This window comes from Patiria miniata, unplaced genomic scaffold (genome assembly GCF_015706575.1).
Source record: "Patiria miniata isolate m_02_andy unplaced genomic scaffold, ASM1570657v1 HiC_scaffold_3, whole genome shotgun sequence".
In the NCBI taxonomy this organism is placed as follows: Eukaryota; Metazoa; Echinodermata; class Asteroidea; order Valvatida; family Asterinidae; genus Patiria; species Patiria miniata.
In genome coordinates, this window is record NW_024037069.1 from 10464451 (window position 1) to 10487637 (window position 23187).

The 23187-nt window shown below is 38.9% G+C and overlaps 1 protein-coding gene across 4 annotated transcripts in view; it reads right to left on the reverse strand.

Annotated features, from left to right (window-relative positions):
- Positions 1–415: 415 nt before the first annotated feature.
- Positions 416–23187, reverse strand: part of LOC119737359 (cAMP-dependent protein kinase type II regulatory subunit-like) — a 47237-nt gene continuing 24465 nt past the window's right edge. For 2 of the 4 annotated variants that reach the window (XM_038211656.1, XM_038211659.1), the window contains exons 5-14: positions 17599–17640; positions 16769–16833; positions 14878–15019; positions 12197–12298; positions 10768–10842; positions 10159–10224; positions 4189–4194; positions 1880–1937; positions 1149–1217; positions 416–926 (exon numbers count right to left, since the gene is read on the reverse strand). In XM_038211656.1, coding sequence (XP_038067584.1) covers positions 811–926; positions 1149–1217; positions 1880–1937; positions 4189–4194; positions 10159–10224; positions 10768–10842; positions 12197–12298; positions 14878–15019; positions 16769–16833; positions 17599–17640 — 741 coding nt within the window. In that variant the 3' untranslated portion in view covers positions 416–810. Of the gene's footprint in view, positions 927–1148; positions 1218–1879; positions 1938–4188; positions 4195–7135; positions 7407–10158; positions 10225–10767; positions 10843–12196; positions 12299–14877; positions 15020–16768; positions 16834–17598; positions 17641–23187 lie in introns of those variants that run through there. The other 2 variants (XM_038211657.1, XM_038211658.1) reach the window with 2 other exon arrangements.

The following is a 23187-nucleotide window of genomic DNA, read 5'->3' on the forward strand; positions in this document are numbered from 1 at the left end:
AAACTACATAACTGAATGGTATATTGGCAGATACTTGTCATTTGGCCTGGAATTTCTGAAGTTTTAAACACTGAAAAGCAAGGGGCAAGTTCGATCAAGGACCTATGGTTAACTAGTGGTTGGTTCGTGACGTACCTAGCGCATGTGCACTGAAGTTGAAGTGCTAATGACTCTAGTCGAACTATTGTCATGTCAACAACCGTGAGAAAATGGCCGTCCCACATCGGATATTTTTTCAACTCTTGATGTTTCTGTTTATTTACACAAATAATACTGATTATGTAGTTTGGGACACCTTACATAATCACCATTATTATTGTGCAAGGGTGACAAAAGTGACAGAATCATAAACTAACATGGAAAGATATGCAATGAAAATGAAATTTAGCACTCACAGTTTTCATTTTTTTCCCGCCATTTTTGTTGATAGTTGGTCCCCTCTGCACTATACTATGAAAAATTGCTATTGATAACCAGCTATAAATCACGGCGCGACCAGCCGCGGAAGGCTGGTCCTGAATAGTCGACTAGACTAGTCCAACCATCGTCGACTAGCGTGCGTTCGATCAGAGTTAGTCAAACTATGTTCCTTGATCCAACTTGCCCAAGAGTTTTGATATGTCCATCCAAGTTTGTGCACATGGCATTTTTGTAAAAAAGCTTCGTCTGTATTTTGTCCAAAAGTGGAACATGTCGGCGTGTCTTTAGGTAGGATGCTGGCAGTCGGTGCAAGTGAGGGGTTTAATGGGAAGGGGCCTAATGGGAGGGGGTGGCAGGGGATTAGGGGAGGGGTGGAGGAGGCAAGTTTCATCATTTGGGTCCCTTGCCAAACATTCGTTCCACTTCCTCCTCGTAGTGGGCAATGTTCCTCTTCATGATGTCCATGCAAGGGCCCAGCAACCTCTCAAAGGCGTTCACGTCTAGGACTGTTAGAAAGGAAGAAATCAAACCAGTCCATTACGATGATGTCATTGTTTACGTTTAAATAGGATCATATCCACAACTGGTTTTAAAATGATGACGAAAACAGGGTTTTTGTGTTCGCATCATTTGTAAAGACTTGTGATGGAAAAATCGTTGTGTACGCACCCACAAAAACGGTGGTGGGGGGTTGGGTTGGGGGGGGGGGGGGAGTTAGATGTACTTACAGGCACATCTCACATCACCGCAGGCATAAACCGAGGCAGCACGGGGGTTGTTTGTTATCAGAGCTAGCTCTGTGGATATAAAGACAAATAAAAACATTTTTTATGCGTCTTGACGTTGACTTAGGTATTTTTCCCTCTTCCTCATAAGAATAAGTCAGGGATGTAAATGATCCACTCAATGCCCATTATCAGTATTGGATACATATTTGAGAATATTCAGCTTTGATTGAAATATCTGCTCCTTAAACATATATCATTTCAAGGATGTGACGTTACACGTTTAAACATTAAAAAGAAAAAAAATTAAATCCGTTTACAAATATTCCAAAACGTTTAAACAAAGCCTGAATTATAAAAAAGGGATCTACGGTCATGCGAGATTCAAATATAGCACAAATTCTTAACGGCATTTTCAAATCTATTTAATTTACGAAACCTTAGAAGCAACGCAGTACTTTTAAGGTACATGTAGTTAAAGATTTACTTTTCAATGACTGCCCGCTATTTACATGTTTTATGTCAATCATTGTTGATTTATCATGTCAATCACGCCGATCTGCAGACACAATGGGAACCCGTCAGCCTTTGCGAAATGGCTAAACATTTAAACGTTTCTTAAAATATTTGCTAAACATTTACAAAAATAAACGCAAAGTTACATCCTTTTACCATTTACAACCAAAACTATAAAAAAAATACATGTTTTTGTCTTTGATTAAAAGTGAACGTACCTCCGAAGAACTGGCCCTCGCTGAATGTTGCAATTTGTTTCTCTTTTGTTGGGTCGTCCTTTTATGATAAAAACCAAGTACAAAATATATATACGGGTTTAGTCATATTCTGGAAAGTACAAACAATACAGAACCTAATTGATTGGACTGAACTAGGTCTCTTTATTTAATTACAAATGATAAACTGCCCCACCTGTCGAATTCTGTCAATACAAAATCTGGGGAGGCCAAGAATCTAGGGCACAGGCAGTGCAGACTGAAGACTAGCAACACGTGTATTTGAAATGTCTTTTGATGAGTGACCGTTCTACAGAATCGGACCAGCACTCAAACAGGGAAGATTATGGGCTCAGTGTGCATGCAAACAAGAGAAGGCGCTTTTTTAACCACTTCCGAGAGCGCAGTGGATGACGACAGCATGCGATCACTGGTTGGCACGCTTATCCGCTCCGTTCACAAGTACCCCCTCATTGGCAAAAGAAAGTCCAGTTGGGGGTGACCGACCGACGCCATCTTGCCTGACTGCAATTTTGCCGCGACGCGCGGCCGTACCACTGCGTGTACATAGTACAAATCCCCTGGGGTACGTGCGTCACACAAGGAACGGTGCGCGTCAACAAGCTAAAATGTCCCGCCCATGGGACGTCGTTGCTAGGTAAAAGGGCGCCCTCTTTCGTTGGCGCACGGAGCCCATAACCTGAAGTACGCAGGACTAATTTTATTCTGAATGTGCACAAAGCCATACCATCTTTGCGTGAGCGTCAGGCGTTGTAAGCAAGCGTTCGAATGTCTCTCCCAGTGGTCTCCCCCAACTCTCCCGTTCTTACCGTTGAGGGGGTACTTGTCCACAGAGCCCACACTTTTCCCCAATTATTTCCAAATAAAAAATATCCGCCTTACTTCAAGGGGGGAATGTAACAACCATCCGACGTTGTGAATAGTTGAGAGCAAAATAAAACTAAGTTTCCGCACAATCAGTAACAAAATTCCTAAAAAATAATAGCCCTTACAGTTAAAATCAATCACTTGTTCTTGTCATTCAAGAACTCAACTACTTACCGACAGCTCTATACAGAAATCGATCCTCAATCAAAACAAGTGGCATTTTGAACAATTTTGACAATCGTGAAAAACAGACATTATGTCGCCTAAGGTAAAATAAAACCTCTCATGAGTGACATAAACAAATCTCTGTGGCACGTAGGCTGGCGCCACTCGTAATTCGTTGCCAGCCTGTAAATTACTCCTCATGTATGACAAATCCTTCCTGCTACAGTGAACACAGTAATGAGATACATGTATCATGTACTGTACATAGGTTTAAGCTGTGTAGGTCTTGACAAGATGAGGTTTTTTTTTATTAATGACTCGCCTTTTAAATTTATTCCGACCCAAAAGAAAATTGCTACTACATGTAATTTGAAGACAATGTTCGCTTCTCAACACCTAGCCAAAAATGAAAAACCTAGGGTGTCATGCCCGCATTTTTTTTTTTTGGTTTTAGCTTTATTATTGGAAAATTAGAACACAATGAAACAAAATATTTCAAACAAAAAAACTGCTAATATTGTAAATCTGTGAATGACGCATTTAACATCCATTTCAATGCTAACGAAGTGAATGGCAATTTAAGCAATGTTATGTTAGCTTTAATAAGAACAAAATAATGATGCTTTTTTTTTGCACCACAACCAAAAGAAAGTTAATGGCACCATAATGAGTTGAATAAAAAAAAAAACACAAACACATAAATGATAATAATGTCCGATACATGGACTTGTTCGATTGACACATGTGCATTAATTTTTTTACGATAAGTTTTTGAACTGGACCAAAAAGTCACGCTTAGAACCTTCCATGTAATTAACATACATGTGATGCGATCAAGCTAAATCAGTCGTTTGTCGACCCTGGTCCAAAAAATTGTTATTACAGATTTGAAAAGAGCACAATCTCAGCATTACTGCTGTGAAAACTGCATGCTGATACCATCTTTAGTTCACTAATTATGGAAGTCGGGACACCAAGAGATGTGATGAAGTGATGCACTGAAGTGGCCCTATTTTGGTAAGAATTCCTGACAAATGACTCATCTAGCTTGATTGCATCACATATATTTCAACGATAATTTCAAAAAGTCACAAAAAATCTTTGGGGTGTGGCAGTGGCTGTTGCTAGGGGCAACAGGGGGACTGGGGTTCGGATCATATGGGTTCCGGAGGATGGGGAGAAAAAAGGGGCGGGGCATAGGAGAGAGAGGAGGATGTGGACACTGTCGTCCCCCTTCAAGTGTGTATATATATACTTACTGCATTCTGAAAAGTGAACGCACAGCGACATGCATGAAGAAGATGGTGGGCGGTGGCCAAAATTCACGGCGCAGAAATAACAACGGTGGTAGTTGGTGATGGAGTATAAGTAGAGAACAACAGAAGGTAATGGCACACAACGACCAGATAATCGAACAAATGTGTGTGTGTGTGTGTGTCATGCCCGGACAGCCAGAGACCAGAAATAGACAGATATTAATGCCAAAATCAACTTAAATAAACACTGAACGTGACAAAAATAATATAATTGGCAACAACAAAATGGTCTGATGCTAGCGTAGAAAACAAAAGTAACAACAAAAAGTCATGCAAATTGAAAGAGCCACTTCAAATTCTGTTTTGGTGCAATTCTAGAAGGAGATTGAATTGTCCTTTTGAACATGAAAAACATGATTCGAACCAGCAAGCCAATCCTGTTGGTCAAGTGGTAAGAAGTCTGCACTAGAAAGCAGGAGGTCGTGGGTTCGAATCCCACCCAACTGATTTTTTCTCACTTTCACTCGGCGAGTAACACACTGAGTTTACAGTGTTTTTATGTTGGTGAAGGGCAAAACCTAATATTGAATGAAAAACATGTGTACACTGAATAACAAAATCATTTCTACACCATTTATGTTGGAAGATTTTTGGTTAAATTTTAACAAAATCTTTTTGTCTAATTCTTCAACTGCTTACTGTTTTTGTTTTTTAAATTTTAACAGAGGTGGTCAAACGCAACAATGGACTTGTCTATTTACATGTATGTATCAGGACATGACGCAGTTACGCCTCACTTGTGTTCAGTTGCGCCAGACTACTTCTTTTTTCCAACCTCTGTAATTACATTTGCAGCGGGCTAGAGAACCAGGCTAATAAATGGCCTGACTCGACACCAGTGTATTGGGACTAGGGATGAGTGATGGAGGTCCCACTATCCAAGAGAGTGGGAAAATGAATCAAATTGTGTGAGCACCAAATCAAATTTGAAGCGGCCCTTTTTTTCCTTTTTCCCCCCAACAATGCATTGTCGTTACAAAGCAAGGGGTATTGCTACATCGTTCAACAAAAAGTCTGACAACGATCAAAACAAAAGCTTGTCTTAAAAATAAAACCAAAACAAACAAAACAAAATAACAAATATAGCATTAGACAAAAGTTCAAGTAAATTGTGAGTGGATACCCAAATATGGCTGAATAATTTGCAATTTTATTTTCTCAAAATTCCAAATTCAAGTTTTTTTCGTATCATCTTACAAAATTCAATATTTTTTTTCGGGAAGTTTTTAAAAAATTCTTTATTTTCATGATCATCTTGAGATATGATTTTTATTCTTTTAAAAACAAACAAAGATCAAGGACAGTTAAAACAAAATAACATATTCAACATAAAATGCAATTAAATAAGTTAACGCAACTGTAAACAAAAAAACAATATCAGGTGAAAACTCAAAAGCTTCAATGAAGAAAAGGCACTTTGACAATCAAAATATAGAATGAAATGTGAACATGACAGCAATGAAATTTGTGCAGTTAACAAATAAAATTCAACAATAAAGCAAGTGAATGCATATTCAAATGGTTTAGTGAATATTAATGTAACACGTCCTTTCATGAAAATCTCAAAATGAGAGTACTTTACACTTTTGCTTTTGCCAAGAAAATAACTGCGAATTGGGATTTTGTTTATGGCATTTAGAAACTACAGTGAAATCTCGATAAGTCAAAACCTGTTAACTCCAAAACCCCTCTAACTCAAAGTAAAAACTTATTCCCCTCAATTGTTGTCGAATAGAAAATTCATTGGGTAACTCAAAACTCTGCTTAACTTAAAAGTTTCAGCCCATTCTCCTGAGGTTTGACTTATGGAGATTCCACTGTATTTAATGTATTTTTTTTTTTAGATGGTAATAACATTTTTTTCCCGATGTTTGAGAATATTTTTTTTTCAAATGTACTAAAACACCCTCGAGATTTTCATGAAAGTGATCCAAAAATGCATTACATTCACCAAAGGATTAAAAGAAGGGACAGTCAAGTTTATGCATGGATGAGAATAACTATGGTTTTACATGAAAATGACATGTTATGAAACCCGAGTAAACGCTAGCCATTGCAAATGTATGCGCGAACGCTCAATTTATGGCCCTCCAAGCAAGGCTTTGTCAATTCCAATGAAAAGAACCATTTGCAAATATATTTCAAATGTTACCAAAAAAAAATTAAAAATCCACATTGGGAATTGAGGGGATCAGTGTTTTACTTGCATAACAGACTTTTCTGAATAAACTGCCCCCAAAAAATTCACCTGAAAAGCCCTTCAAAATGTGTTTCATAACTGCACATAGCCTGCTTGGCATTTTCTTTTCTTTTAAGAGGAGCTGAGGATTTGAAAAAAAATCCTTGTTTGAGATGAAAGACAATTAAGTGAATTCTGTTGGACCAGGTACCTGACCACAAATTTGGTTGTGATTCGCCCTTAAGGCAAGATGGGAATGTTTGTGAATTGTCAGCAAAATGTCCTTGCCAAATGTCCTCCGTGATCATATCAAAAATCCTTTATTTTAATCCTTGTCACTTTTGCATTAGAATAAAAAACAAACCAAATCAATATAAGAGTTCCAATCACCAACTGATCATACAAAAGGAATGCTGTTATTCTCAAACAGTCTGCAATTTATTTGGTTTTTATTCAACAATTTTGAGTCTTCCAGCAGAGATATTTGAAGTATAGATGGAAATGAAAATTCTTGAGGAGTTCAGGATAAATTTAGCTATTTAGCTTTCTGGAACTACAATAATTATGAAAAAAGAAAAAGAAAAAGGCAAATTTCCAAGGTGACTCCAAGATTTGCCATTTTCCAAATCTCGGTTTCAGCTTAGGCTTTGGCTTCCTGTTTTGCAAAAGAATTACAACATTTGACTAATTACATTTAAAAACTTTTTAAAAATAAGACCTTAACAAAAGACTAGTTCATGTTTCTGAAATTTGAGCTACAATGAGTTGGAGGCTCTTCACAAAGAAGCCAAAAAACATGAAGCTGAAGCCTGAAGCCGAACCTTAGACAAAGTTGAAGTTTGGAAAAATGCTTCTAGAGTGTCAGAATCCGTAACCAGGCTACGGCAATCGCGGCAGTCAGCAAGACTAAGCCCAGGGTGTCCCGCAAGGTGTGCAGCGTGCTCGGCAAGAGGTTTGGGTGGCGGTGCAGGAAAGACAAGACCTTAGGATGATGGTGGCAAAATAGAAAGAAAAACAGAAACAAAAGGGAAAGAAGGAAGGAGCGAGAACAGGTGATTGCGAGTGAGGTGGGTGAGTAACAAAGCATGCATGGGGGTTAACAGAGCAAGGAACATTGTGATAGGGGACGACTTTATGAAGTTCAGCAATTTGCTAAGCTGATTTATGTTTAGCACTTAAATTTGCTAAGAAGCTCAATGAAACGGGCCTATGATTTTTAAGGTGGTCCTTCAGTTTAGGTTCGGGTTGGTCTGAAGTTGGGGATTTCAAAGATTCACATGCCAAGATTTATGAAAAAGACTAAAACTGCTGCAAACTGCTCACTGACTGGATTAACCTGGTATATTATACAAATAAAAAAAAAATGAGTGTGGCCTAAAATTTCATCCTTAGCGAGGACTTCTTCAATCAGAGGCAAACAATTTGCTCTGCTGATTTATGTTTTGCCTCTGAAGAAGTCCTTGTTAAGGATGAACTACGTGTATTAGGCCGCTCTAATTTTTTTGATTTATGCCTAGACTTAGTTGGGTTGGGTATGCGATGCATGGCAACTTCAAATTCTGCATGTTTGGAGAGGAGTTAAAAATCTTGAATTTGCTGGGAATAGTTTAAAGGCACCCAATTGTATGATATATAATGGGGCTGGGGTGAACCTAAATTCAAATTCTGCCATCTGACTAAAACTACAAAAATCAATCATGCTGTATTTAAGATATAAAAAAAAAATCTAAATCGATTGTCATTCTAAGGTTTTCATGCATTATCAACCCGATTTCAAATCAAAAACCCTATGAACAAAATCAGCAGGCTTGTCTTCTACAGCCTACAAAGATAGATAACATTCAGATATTGTAAAGGCAAGCAATATAATCCTGCAAATGCTATTACTGCTCATGCCTGTCCAATTGCAGCGATCAAAAGTCTTGATTGCATTGCTTTCTATGTACAACTAGCTAAAACCCAAAACTGGCAGTTCCGACGAATTCTATAAATATTCATGCCTTCAATACAATCTCTTGCCTTTCCGGAAATTGATCCATACAATATTCAAGTAAAAAATAAACTTGGGTTTGCAAATAATTTTTTTTCAACAAAATGTCCAACTAAATACTGGAAAGTACATGCTCTTCTTAAAAAAATTCTTTAAAATTAAGAACAAAGTATTAAAAAGTTTCCTAATTATCAACAACCAATTTTATAACACTCTTATAAAAGTCCTTTGCAAACGCACTTTCGAACATCGCCTTCTTTTCGAAAGCTTTTAAAAATAACAGTGCCGAAAAAAATCACAGTTCAATTGCTAACAATTGACGTGAAGTGGACAGAAATCTGATACTTCTACATCAACTTGAGCTCTACAAGAAGTACACATCGCTAAAAGGAAGGCACTTATTCTTACTAAATTGAATCTCACCCTTGCTGGAGAGAAAATAAAACGTCTACAAATATCCTTATAAAGCTTTTTCCGTGGTTATTTATATATCTGTCGGTGTTTTTTTTCAGTGACAATTTTTGTATTTCTCCTTTAGAACTGGCGCTATTTCAATCCGCTTTTGTCGATGTTGATGAAATTTGATATAGTGCAAGGGGAGGGTTGATAGTTAAGATAATGCTCGCTGTCCTATGTAAACAGGATTGGAGGGGGAAATGACAATATTCGTCGTACAAGTTGAGCTGTTATGACTACAATTTTTTCAATTTGGCGACAGGTCCGCAAATAATCTGTCTTGGAAATGTATAGCAGGGCCGATAAAAGCTTTTACAATTGTGGACAGGATGTGTGATTATGCACAACCCTGAAGAGTGAGACAATCTAGACGGAGCTCCAGACTGCGTGCTGTCAGACAATTCATCTCATGTTTACAAACCGATAATCCTTACTAAAACTGGAAATATTTTGAGGACAAAAACTTAACTGGCAAAATTTGATTACATGTATCTTGTTAAAACTACTTCAATTCTGAAATCATCTACCTTGTTATAAAACAAATAAAACAAACAGATTTTATTGTGCTTATTCAGGATTTTCCCCTGTTTTTCGGAAAGGCAAAAGTCATCATTTAAACAAATGTGATGCAATCAAGCTAAATGAATCGTTTGTCGGGAATTTTTATTTGGAGATTCAGGCCAAAATTGGGCCACTTCATCACATCACTTCATCACATCTCTTGGTGTTCCCACTTCCATAATTTGTGAACTGAAGATGGTATCAGCATGCGATTTTTACAGCAGTAATGCTGAGATTGTGTCCTTTCAAATCTGTAATAAAAGTTTTTTGACCAGGGTCGACAAACGACTCATTTAGCTTGATCGCATCTCAAATGTAGATTTAGCTCTGGAAATTCATGGAAGTGACGTTTGAAAATTGCATTTCGCATCAAAGGCACCAGCATCAAGTCAGACTGAAATAAAATGAGATGTTTCTAGCAAAAAGATTCTTGTGGTTAAGAAGGTTGGGTTAATAAGCAGGCTCAAGTCAAGCTGGTTGCAATGAGATTGTTAGTAGAGGAATGGGAATGCCAGGATATAAAACAAGGGAAATAAAGAAAAGCAGGAATAAGTAGAAAATAATAATCAAAACTGAATAAACCGAGAGAATTTGGTTTGTGCAGGGTTGGAAAATCCACAGTTCTCCCATTCCTAAGATGTGCGTACGTGTTCTTGACGCTACGTCCCAACATGACCCGAGTGTGTAAGAGAAAGTCTGATTTAGGAAGGAAGTGTTTATACCTTACCTTGTTTTTCATTGTGATGCGGACACTACCAGTTTCAATGAAATAGCACCCGTCAGCTTCATCACCCTAAAGTTCAGACGATAAAATGTTTACTAGGATTACAAAATGATCGATAATAATTCTTTATTGTCAACATTGCATGCCTTTGACCTGTTATTCAACTGGGCAAGGCATGTTGTCCAACTTGGAGAAAAAGTCCTGCCAAAATTTTTACGCGAGATAAACATCATTGTGCATGTTCTTTAAAACTCCTTCAATTAAACTGTCAATAGAAACAATGGATAGAACAATTGAAGAAAAAAAAACAGTTGTTGATGCTCACAAACTATGGAGAATTTTTCACAATTAAGGAAGCACATAATTTTTGGCTTGAGATGAGTGGCAGGCAGTAAAAAAAATATGTTTTTTGAAGAGGATTTTACAAAAAATGAGAAATGACATTTTAGAATGAGCCTGAGGTGGTCATTAGAGAAAGATTTTGGCACGTTTTTTTTTTTTTATCAAGATGTTTTTGAGTCAAATCTTGGCAAATTTTCATCGTGCTTTGTCCTGTGTTAACACTTTTTTAAATTTTTTGACATTTGAAGTTGGTCATTCGATTAATCTCACCTGTGCAATGATACACTCTCCGTCTGAGTATTTCTTGGTTTCTAAAGCGTCGGCAAGATTCATTCGCTCATAGGGCTGAAGAGAATTCATACAAATAAGAGAAATGAAATGACAAATGTACATTTTGAGTCTCTTCTCATACTTCTCATGACATGTTTTCACATATTAATCTTAGCACCACATAATTTATCAAAGTCAACTGTTATAAATGTGCACATAGAACTGTTATTACAAAATGGAAGTTTGACAGATATAATTTATACTTTCAGATTTTTGAGTCAGGCACACATTCATGAAAACTTTCTGACAATTCCCACACTTGAAAGATCATCCACCGGACACTGGGTTTAAAATCCTTAACCCCCCCCCCCCCAAAAAAAGGAACATAAAATTTAGAAAATATATACAAAAAAGTACATGTAGTATACACAGGCTTTCAAGCAGACCCAAATGAAAAAGTAGAACAGTAGGATCAAAAAATAAATAAAACACAAAAAAAAGGACAAAAGGAGGACTTCGGAGGACAAATTCAGAATAAAATGAGGACTTTGTGGGCTTTCGTGAGTACTTTTCGTTGATACTCATCCATGTACACAGCATCATAACCCCACTCTCCTGAAGACGGTCAGAGCATACTGACCGGATCATCAAGTTTGTACCTCTGGTTCTTTTCAGAACCATTCTCTTATCACAAGCCTCATTTGGCATGCTCTGCACTCACAACACTTGTGCTCCATCTTCAACTAAGTTCTTGGAAGTACAGATACAGTACTCTGCGCCCAAGCCCATCATTGTGTGATTTACATATATGTGTTGGCGTCGTCAGGATTTTTACTAGTGGGGCAAAGCACATTTTTTCCCCCAAAAATCCTTCTACTTTTCTAGCATATTCTCAAGTTATCATTTTTTTCGAGACATTTACCCACCCCATCCCCATTTACACCCCTGCAGACGCCCATTTTGTTACTTGTGTATTAAAAATAATAGCAAATATGACTTCACACCTTTTCTTCTTTTTCCTTTTTTTTTTTTGGTGCTTTTTTTTTTGGGGGGGGGGAAAGTGCCTCCCCCACTTGCCCCCCCCCCCCTCGCGACGCCCATGCATATATATGTGTGTTTAACAGTGTTATGAACAATATTCAATGACATTACATTTTTCAGAGATAAGGGACAAAAAAGTAGGAAAAAGTAGGAATTTCAAGAAGAAAGTAGGAAAAGTAGGAGCAAGTTAAAAAAAAAACCGAGGAAAAAGTAGGAATACTTAAAAGCCTGCATACACTTCAGACAGCTCTAAATTCACTGTAGGAGAGACTTTATCCCACAGTGTCGGTTTTTTTTTTTACAGAAGTGCACCAAAGTTTAGATAGCTTGAGCTGCAAGGGCTTCCGTGGATTATTTTTTTAAACCCCTGGCATCGCCTCTGCCGTACCTCTAATGATTTCAGCATGGAGACGTTCTCTAGTAGCGTCTCGTACATCTTGCGCTTCTTGGCTGCATTCTTGAGCACTATCCTCCGGAATGAGGAGCGATCCTGGAGGAAAAAAATTTCAAAACAGAAAATACAATTATTAATCTATTAACATGTGCACTACATTGTACTACATTGTATTACATTGTATTTATTCCCTGATAAATGCATATAACAATAGGCTTGGGCTGTTTGGGGCAGTATAGGTAAAGCAGGGTGGTTTCGGGCAGTACAGGGCTAATAATAGGTTACAGACATGGATTATCATGGGTTAAAGCCGTTCATTTGTTTTAATTGAAGGGCCATGCCACACCTTTGCAAATACGTTTTGCAAGGGTGGATTTTAGGAGGGAGTATTAGTTTGTAAACTTTTCCCTCACACCCTCGGACAACACGGAGTATACAGTGTTTTATAAAAAATATTCAGGAAGGGTAAAACCAAATATAAAAGGAGAGGGTTGGCTAACCAACTTCCCTTCCCACCTATGTCTGACCTATCTTGATTGTTTACAAATGGCTGAAAAAAAAATCCAAATTTAGTTTGTAAAATAATTGTTAACAGTATACAATATTGCCAGGTATAACCCAATCCCCACCCCCTGGACAATTGTGAAATCTACGACGCTTTCTCCTGCACTCTTAGGCAATTTGAGACTGAATTTAGGAACTTTAATTTAGATACCCCGGTAGCATTGCATTTATTTTTGTTGGACCCATTTAACTGTTATCATAATATTAGTCAGTGACTGACCGGGGGGGGGGGGGGGGGGGGGGGGGGGGCTACTGATTGCAAATTCAAGTTAAAATTTCGATCCCTGGGAGTGTATTGACTTCAACACCCAGTTTAACAATTCTAGAATTCAATACTTAAAAAAAAACACATTTCAATTGAAAAATTCTAGAGTGCCCAAAATGTGTCAAATACATTTAGTACCTTTACTTTTTACTTTCCAAAAAGAATATACCACTGCTGAAATAAAAAAATAAATAAAAAATACAGGTCTCTGTCTACGCATGTGTCTGTGTATGCGATGTGCTCTGTAGATTACCCTGAAAGGCTAACTGTACTACGTGTACGTCATTCAAAGCAGTCAATATTAGTGTACTAGATTACGCCTCACTGACGCTAAAATTAATGTCTGTGATTGATCGCGCTAGCCAAGGCCAGGAGGGATTGGAATTGGCACACACTATGCACTGTACGCTGGGAGTTGAAATCTCACACAACAACGGAAAAACTACTTAAACACATTTGTATATTATCTTGTATTAACTCAAACTCCCTACTGTCTTTCACTAAGTACTGGACCAAGTCTGCCAAAATCCATCATTCACACTGCTTCCAATGCATGCTTTGCTTTAGGCCTCCAGGACCAAGTCCATCATACTCCATCAATATTTAGTCACACCAGGCCTGCAGGACCAAGTCCCAAAAATCCACCAAAATTGGGAGATCGATTTTGATGGAGTTGGGGAGGTTAGAGTTAATGTACGTAGTATCTCTTTCCATAAAACTGCAGAGTCGTAATCACGTCAAAACCACACTCAATCACAAGTCAATCACATTGCTCACAAAAGACAATCTTAAGGCAATCATAAGTAAATCAAAGTGAATCACATTCAATCACAGTCAATCACAAGTAAATCACAACTACATCACAGTCAATTACATGGTCATCATAAGGTAATCTTAATAAATCACAGTTAATCATCAGTCAATCACACTCAATCACAAGTCAATCACAGTCAATCACAAGCCACTCATAGGCAATCACAACTCAATTATCAGTCTCGAGTCAAGTCACAAGCTATTCACATGACTTGAAACATTACAAGAATTGCATGCCTCTGTCATTCCGTAAAGCCCGGTTCATACTTCACGCGAAAGCTTGTGTGAAGCGAAATTCATGTCGTCAACAATGGTGGACGCACTTCGAATGTATTGTTGACGTCACAAATTTCGCTTGGCTTTCGCTTTCGGGTGAAGCATGAACCGGGCTTTATTTGTGACCTGCCTTGTGATTGACTTGTGATTTAACTTAAAGGTAGGGTAGATCATTTGTCATTTGTTCATGATTTTCGTTTGAGGCAACGAAGGTTCCCAAAATCTAAAGACAGGTGCTTATTAACAACTAACGTGATGAAACTTCAGCTCAGTGAATGCTGTATATTCCGAGAAAACAATATCCTAGGATCTCGATTTCAATGCAAAAGTTGCTGAGTCATGTTTTGAATTGCGTCCAAAATCAGAGTCCGGGACATGTTCTCATTCAGCTGATTGCAGCTACGTTATGTCAAGCACCGAACTGGCCAATAATAGCAACCGCACGCATCTGTGTTGAGTCAACGCTTGCACGCACCCATTCACGAATTTGCCCAATTACAAACCAACTATCAAACGAAAATTTCCAAAAATGCGTCACTTGACTCATCTTTGGAAATTACCTTTTATTCTTTCCTCCAAAATGACAGCACGCCAGAAGGAATAATTTCAAAGGGAGTTCATTGCCATTACTATCTTTTAACCAAGTAAGCTTTTTCAACAATAATTTGGTCAGTTACTTTTTGGATAGCTGCAAATGATCTACTCTACCTTTAATGACTGACTGGATTAAATTTGTGCATCTGTTTCGATCTCTTACCAGTGCCCATAGCGAGCCCGGCGTGGTGGCAACGATGGTCGCTGCTCGAGGCGTGTTGTACATGAGAGCCAGCTCCCCAAAGCTACCCGTGTTGTTGTAGGAGCCCACCTTGTTGCCGTTGACAAAGATGTCGTACAAGCCACTGGAGGGGAGGAAGGAGGAAATGATCTTTAAGAAGGTTTGAACTTTTGATGATTGTCATGGGGATTCGTGGAATTGTTGGTAAAGATGATCAGTGTTGTAGCTGAATCCATCACAGAGGGGGTGGATCTAGCTTTCAGGAAACGGGGGTTGATATTTGAGCTTAAAGCATTCTGAAGGCACACCTGCTCTGGGGGGGGGGAGGGGGGTATGTCCAGCCAATTGAGTCCATTACAACAGGGGCGTATCTTCAGGAAATGAAGGCGTGCCGAATGCATGCCATGCTGCTAGAAGGTCCGGGGGCACGTCCAACCAGAAACTTTTGAAATCTACAATGTTTTCTCTTGCATTCTAAGGAAATTTGAGAATCAATTCCATCAGTAACATCAACATTCCATTTATTATTTTTGGCCCCATTTTACAAATATCATAACATTAGTCAATAGCTGAACTTGAGGGGGGGGGGGGTGTTGCAATCCCCCTCCCGGATCTGCCACTGCACAAGTCCATTGCAAAGCATCTAACTCCAAGTCGATCACAAGCAATTCCTATAAACTTTTGACAAAAGCTATTAATTGGTTATGTTCATCCCATGTCTGTGACCAGACCTGTGAAATTTGTTTCAGGATACTTGTGAAGTACTCTAAGGCATCACTGGTGAAGATATAGCGATGATTTGTTGATGGGCAAATAAAAAAGACACTTAGATTTACAAAGAGACATCAATATAAAAGACAACACTGACCAAACAATTTTCAAAACCGTGACAAAGTTGCGTATAGTTTATGACCACAATGAAAGCACTTATATCTCTCTATTTTGTTTCAAATTTCAACTCGTAGCAATAACTTGATAATTTAAATGTACTTGGCATAATTGTCTACAAATGTGATATAAAAAACATACAACGCGTGTATGAACTTCACCATTCTTCATTCTTGCAAGTATGAAGCCAATTGGGTTTTTTTTTCGCAGACATCTGCTTTGTCACAGCAGATATTGATTTCATGTTGAAGACGCACCTGAAAGCATGAAATTTTCATTACTATGCTGTCATAAATGCAGCTTGAACATAACAGACGCATCAGCTGCTTCTCCGAAAATATGCGTACCAACCTAGGACCTTTAAAGATTTTTTTCTTGTGTAATAGACCCTTCAGGCCCGTGTGAGAAAAACAGCTTGGCATTTCTGGGGATTCGGTGGCCGTGAGGCTTCTGTATTGAGTGTAAATACCAGCTTGCTTGGACAGCAGGTTAAAGACGAGCCAGAAGGAGCAAACAGAAAAAAAAAACACAGTAAAGTAAGGCACCTATTATCCAACGAACGCAACCATTCGCAACCCCCTACCTACCTCTCGCGTGATTTCTCCGGGGGAAAAAACCCGAAAGACACTTTTTGACAGGGACTTGTTATGCCCGTCTAGAGGAGTTTCTTCAACAGGCACAAAAAAAAAAAACCCACGCGGACAGATTGTCACAGACGGCAAAAATAACACCTGATTAGCCAGGGCTGGCTGAGTCCGTCGAAGGTAAGGAGTGAATCCGTTGCTTGACAGCCGTGAACGATTTGACTCGGTGCGATTGTGCGAACCCGACGCTGAATTTTACTGCGACTTGGTTTGATCCACAGCAGACGGTGCTAGGAATGAAGAAACCAGGTGTTTTCTTACGAGAAGGGGGAGGGAGAGGGGTCGAGGGGAGAGGTGTTTTTCTTCGAGCCCATGGGGGTGGGGAGATGGCCATGCCTTACCTGTCGATGACGTAGAAATTGTCTCCATCATCGTCCTGGTCGATAATGTGATCGTCTGGCTGGGTCTGTCATAACATGGAAGCAGGTGGGGAAGGTAAAAAAAAACAACATTAAAAAAAAACCAAGAAAATATCGATTTGATTGGCAGTAGCATGAACCGATATTGGCTCGTGGGAGGCAAAGACTGTTGCAAGAAGGTTTCGGAAGACGTCTGACAATCAGAAAATGTTTTTGAGGGCCTTGGGCAGTTCTGAGGTAGAAATTGAATGTCACTTTCGCCCGTGGCAAAACGGAGTTGTTTTGACTAAATTCAGAAATGTGTGAAAACATCAGTGCATTTTGGAGCTTGTGAACTTTGGATGAGAAAAGTTTGAGCTGAAGGCTTGAGAATAAAACAAGTTAAATAACTTAGATTTGTTGGGAAGTTAGGCTATCAAAAAGTTGTAATGTTGTTAGAAATTAAGGCGTACCATCTGCAAAAAAATATGAAAATTCAAAGACTGAGAGGTTGCAAAAAGTAACTTGCTTGAAGCAATGTCACTGTTTGTGTTCCCAAGTAAACCTCGGCAATATTTTAACACATTTGCTTATTGAAACTAAGAAAGATGCAATTGCAGTACAGTAGATTGCTCAAAGACAAGAGCATCTTGATCTCTCGCGCCCTGGCCATTCAAAAGCCAGATTTCAGAAAAGTCATCAATGCCAGGAATGAACCAGACAAAAATGTCTTCAAGAAACTAATGCTATAATTCTATAGTTTGTTTCCTCACATATTATGTGAGGGACCCTTAAGGTTTGGCACTATAAAAGAACCAGGATGAACGTCTTACCCTCTTTTCAAACATGGCATCTAGCACTTGTTGCATTTGTTCCTGCACATGGAGAAAACAAAACGACACTATAAACCAATTGCAAGTACAAGAACAAATTCGGGAAAAAAATCCATATACGGACGTCACTTAACACCCTGTTTACAAACCCTACGAGACTGGTCTGAACAATTCTAAGTGTCTTCTCACCGAATGCTTCAATATTTTCCCTGCTAAATTTCACTTTTTAGGACATGTTTTGGACATCGCTTTCTAATGGCTGATTTTTCATTACAGGGAAAAATTAGTGGCGTACGTATATGAAATTCTTTCCCAAATTGGCACAGTTGGAATATCTGGGAGGGTTTATTACACAATGTAGACAGAGAGAAAAGTTACTATGATATATATTACATAATACTGAAAAATCCATGCATTCCTATCACACCTGAAACCTATTATATTACCAAGACCCTGCCAAGTCTGCCTGTACCCAGCGCCCTTTCCAAGGGCAGTGGTGACCCCCATGGGCTCCGTGCATGAACAAGCGAGGGCGCTTTTCAAGAACCCAGTGGACCGGACTGGTTCTGTGTTCTGGTTCGCGTGCGTATAGCTCTTAGTACACACAACTAATTGTATTCAGAATGTCATCGTCCATGCGTTTGAATGTCTCTCCCAGTGGTCTCCCCCGAACTCTCCCATTCTTACCATTGAGGGGGTACTTGTAAAGGAAACGCAGATATCACAAAGCATTAAGGGTAGCTTCCTGCCATGATTAATGCACAAACATTCCATGTGCACATGTGGTACGCACATTAAGTGTTGTGAGCCTGGGTAACACGGTAAACAAAACCCTCCAACTGCGGTGAGATTGGGGGGAAATGAATTATCGGCAAAGTTTGAGTGTTGCCAAAGGTCTCTGAGCAACGTATGGTCTATGCTTGTTTGTAAGTTTCTAAACTAATGTTGGGAGAATTTTTTTTTTTGTCCGAATTTTTTCCAACCCAATAAAGGTTATCTGATTTCACTGAAAGTTCCCATTTGGCCCACTGTCACACCAACAAAAAGGTGCCTCACGCAGTGCCCCCCACAATGATTAGGTATAGTTTGCATGATTTATTGACCACTTGGCCTCTGAAAAACATTCCAGAGTTGCGATGATGAAAAAAATGGATAGGAAGTCTCTGATTCAGTTGAATGAGCAGGCTATTCACAACCCTAGTTAGTGAATGCAGTTACAATCAGAGACCATGGAGTAAATTGGGTAATGATCCTAATTGTTTTCTTTAGCTTGTGTCACCACAAAAAAAATCAGGCTTCATGTGTTTAAGGTTGGTTTCGAATATCTAGTTTCCAAAATCCAAACGGAACAGGGGAATTCATACCGAATATTAAAAAATTCGGATTTTTATCTCACCACTATCCTAAAGGCACCCCATAAATACCCATATCTTTTGTACTACAGGCAAAACACTTTTACGGTAAAAACCTCAAGTATTCCAGGATTCAAAAGGGATTTTTTAAATCGGGATAAATCCGGACAATATAATCCTAAATCAGGAAAAATTCTGACAAATCCCACCCCTGATCCAATGAGATCTCCAAGAGGTCACCGGTGTCCTTGAAAAGGGCAATGGTTAAGAGCAAACTTGCCTGTAGTGTCAGCGGCAGTCATCTGCCCTTTTTGATGTGACGCTAACTGCCTATACCCTAAATGGATTATGCTGCATCAATGACAACAGACCCTGTGCTTGCACTGTCTGCTGTCACTATAAATGAATTATACCGTCTAAGATGTCACTAAATCTAGTAAGCAAGCAGACAATGTTATTGTGTGGAACCGTTGCACAACAGCCAAACGAGTCTTGAAGATGCGTTTCATGCGATCGATAATGGCACTGATAATAAGCCGAGGGGTGGGAGTCAGAGATTTGGATGGTCTGTATCAAGATACACAAGTGGTTGGCCAAGAAGAAAACCATTCTGTAATATTTGAAATCAAAGAGTTTTTTTTAAATCATTTCTTGTATTTGGAAACATGGAAAGGAGATACGTCAGTACGTCTATGCACACGTGTGCAGAGATGCCAACTTTACAGACTACAAAATAGTAATGATTCTTCCTGCAAAGAGTAATGCTAATGTGAATACATAGGCCAACAGTCAAGCTTAAGAGTAACCACAGTACTTTTCAGAGTAACCACAATGTTGGCGTATACATGTAGGACAGTTGGAATTTTCAAGAGTAGTAACATGCCTCAAAATCCTAATAATTACTCCAAAAGAGTAATGGTTGGCATCTCTGCGTGTGATATGGGGGGAACATTAGCTTTACAATATGTTGTAATTTATCAATGGGGCATTGAATGGTGGCCTCATGGTCTGCATCAGGGGCTTGAACTCGTGGTCTGCCGGTAATTCTGTGGGTGTCGGGTTCGAGTCCAGCCAGGGATTATGGTGCGTGTGTGCTTGGGCAAGGCACTTTGTCACTTATTGCTTCTCTCCACCCAGGAGTAAATGGGTACCTGTGTGAGGGCAGAGATGGTTATTGTGATTGAATTGGCTTCGTTGCGCCTAACAGGCTGCACCGAGCTGCATACTCCGCAGGGAGCTGAGATGGTATTTGGAATAATTAATTGGCCCAATGATCAGGGGTAATAATAATGTAAAGCACTTTGATCTTAGTTAAAAGCGCTATATAAAAACCAATTATTATTATTATTTATTAGAACAGGGGTGTGAGTGACCACTTTTAAAAATAGCTGAAAATAGCTGAAAAAGGTGTAAAGAAGCTGAACTTTGGAAATCTCCTATACTTTTGTACACAGCAAGTGAGGGAAAAAGCTGAAGAAAAGCTGAAATCTAAAACAAAAAAAAAGCTGAAATCAGCTTTAAAGCCGAGATTTCACACCCCTGTTAGAAGCATGACTAGTATCTGTTTACTGGCTGGGCTGACCTAAAACACATGTACGAGTGTACATTTTGATCCTAGCAAAATCTTTCTTTCAGGCACAATTCTGTGCTGATAAAAACATCTAGCCCTCAAAACTGAATGACAATTTTGTTGGTGTGTTTATGAAAACTCATTTCAGTACATTTTCCATGTCTTCAAGCGTGCTATTTGCCCCCTGTTTTATAGCTGATGGTTCCAACTAAAATTCTGACACACTAATTCATGCAGTAAAGTATTACGGCCTTGTTTGTACTGTTTCATGCTCTTTCTCCAATGGCAACAACAACACCCAGCTATCTGCACTCAATCACTGACACAGATGTGATGATATCAACGTTCAGGTTTAATAATTAATTCCAGTTCTTCCTTCCTCGGCTCGGAGAGCGCGCGACAGCCTGCGTTGCTACGAGTAACGCGCCCTACGCGCTGCCATGGATGCGTACAGCCTGAATCAACACACACACAAATAAAACCTCTGGTATATTAATAATAGACAGGCGGAGATATTGCACGGCCCAGTTTTTTCTTATGACAAAAAGGGGGACTCCAATGAATTTTAATTAGTTTGGGAAAATGGCGGCTATTGATTGCCGGCGTGCGCTTGGCCACGTCGGTCCGAGGCAACCCGAAGAACGATTTTACATGCACACAAATTGATCAGAAATGGTTTATCAGACATGATGTCCTTGAGTAAAATGGATTGGTTGGTGGTACGTTTGGGACCTTACAAATATGCTGGGCTGATTATTTTGGAAATTTTTGAAATTAAATTTTCATGACAGGACTCTCAATCATGGTGACGTGCAACTGTCATTTACTCAAACTTGACGGTTAGATGCTAAATTAAAGATGTATTGTGGAAACTAGGGGTCAAGGAAGGAGCGATCACGTCGCGGCTCTGTTTCTACTAATCCTCCCACCACCACGCAGTGGACTCGATAACAAGAATGTCACCAAATGGACCTCTTTTTAATTGCTATCTTTTTCTAGCGATACAACTGTTATTAGCCTTTGAATAAGACATCAAAGACATTCACTCATGTTTAGTTTACAAATTTTAAATTATTTACAGGCCGACAATAATGCAATTCTCGCGGGGTAGACTAGTTCCTACCCCACTTTCGGAATCATTAATGTAGAGACCGGGAACCAGTCAAGGTATAATGCAAAAGTATTCTGGTAATGCACCTATAACCCTCCCCTCCCTCCACCCCCCCCCCCTTGGATTTTTTTAACTTTGTTGAAGGGCACAGAGAGAACATCTTTAAAGACATGCATGTAAATATATAACAAAAGGGACATGTACATGCACATATATATGTACATGTACATGTACAGGTATGCATGTTGGAGCAGGAGTACCATATGTGTAGGTACATGTAATATACCGGTACAACATTTGCTTTTGCTATAATTTTCAGAAACGGATGAATTTGGGGGTTAGTATTTTATGGCAAATATTGTTATGCTGACCCGTTTTGTGTTCATAGATGCTGAAAAAAATCCAAGAATAAAATGCTGTTCTTGTAGTCTGGTTCCCTGACCTACTTCAGACGAAAGCAATTTATAGATGTTAGGGACTTGTCAGGTCAGGGAACCAGATGAGCTGGCTTGCACCCGTACATGGATGTGTAACCGATTGCAAACAAAATGTGGACTACCTAAATTAGGTAAACTGGGGGCAGTATTTTTTTTTTTTTAAATCTATTTTTTTCCCAACGATGGTCGGCCGACCATCATTGGAAATTGATACAAAAATTCTACTTATCTTGAAAATGACAGCACACCAGGTGCCATGATTTCACAGGATGCATGAGACTTTTATTCACTTACAGTCAAGTAAGGTATTTCATAATAATTTGGTAGTTTTGTTTTTGACGTTTGCATGTTGAATATTAGTACCTTTAATACAATAATGCATTTGTTTAAAATGCAAATATCAATTCCGTACTTTCAAAACCAATCAACACTGAAAAAAAAATCCAACCAATTTCCCAAGGCTTCATATACATGTATATGTACATTGTAACCTGAGAGACAGTTGGCAATGAAAAAAAGGATTGCGAGCTGATCATGTTGTAAATCGCCATGGCAACAAGGCACTTTAATCATGTGCATGACTGTATGCACAGCGTTATTGCATTTAGTTTTAATGATTGAGTGCGGTGCACCACCTGTTCTGTTCCCTGATGGAGGTAGGGGATATATGTTTAAAATGATAACATTAAAAATTGTAATTAAGAGGAGCTAGAATTGATTTTTGTTTTGAACAGAGTTCACTAGAATCTTATTTGTTTTCTGGTATAGCAATTATTTTTTATAATATTTACAAAAATGCTCCAAATTATTGAAATAATTCCTCTTTCTTGTGTCATTTTTATTTCATTCTGTAATAAAAAAGAATTGGGTATACAGGGTTCCTGCAGCTTGAGGACAATAAAATTCCATGACTTCCCCCTGATTTTTTCCATGACCAAATTATGAAAATCCACGACCTAGTTCATCAAAATGCAGATCAATACTGTGAAACTTGTTCCGTGAAATGCGCTTAACAGAACCAGTAAAACAACAAAAACAAAGCAATAATGTCTTTCGAAACCAAAATGCTTGTATCAGGGAAATTTGGCACACTTTGCTGGGTATAAAAATCAGATTTCC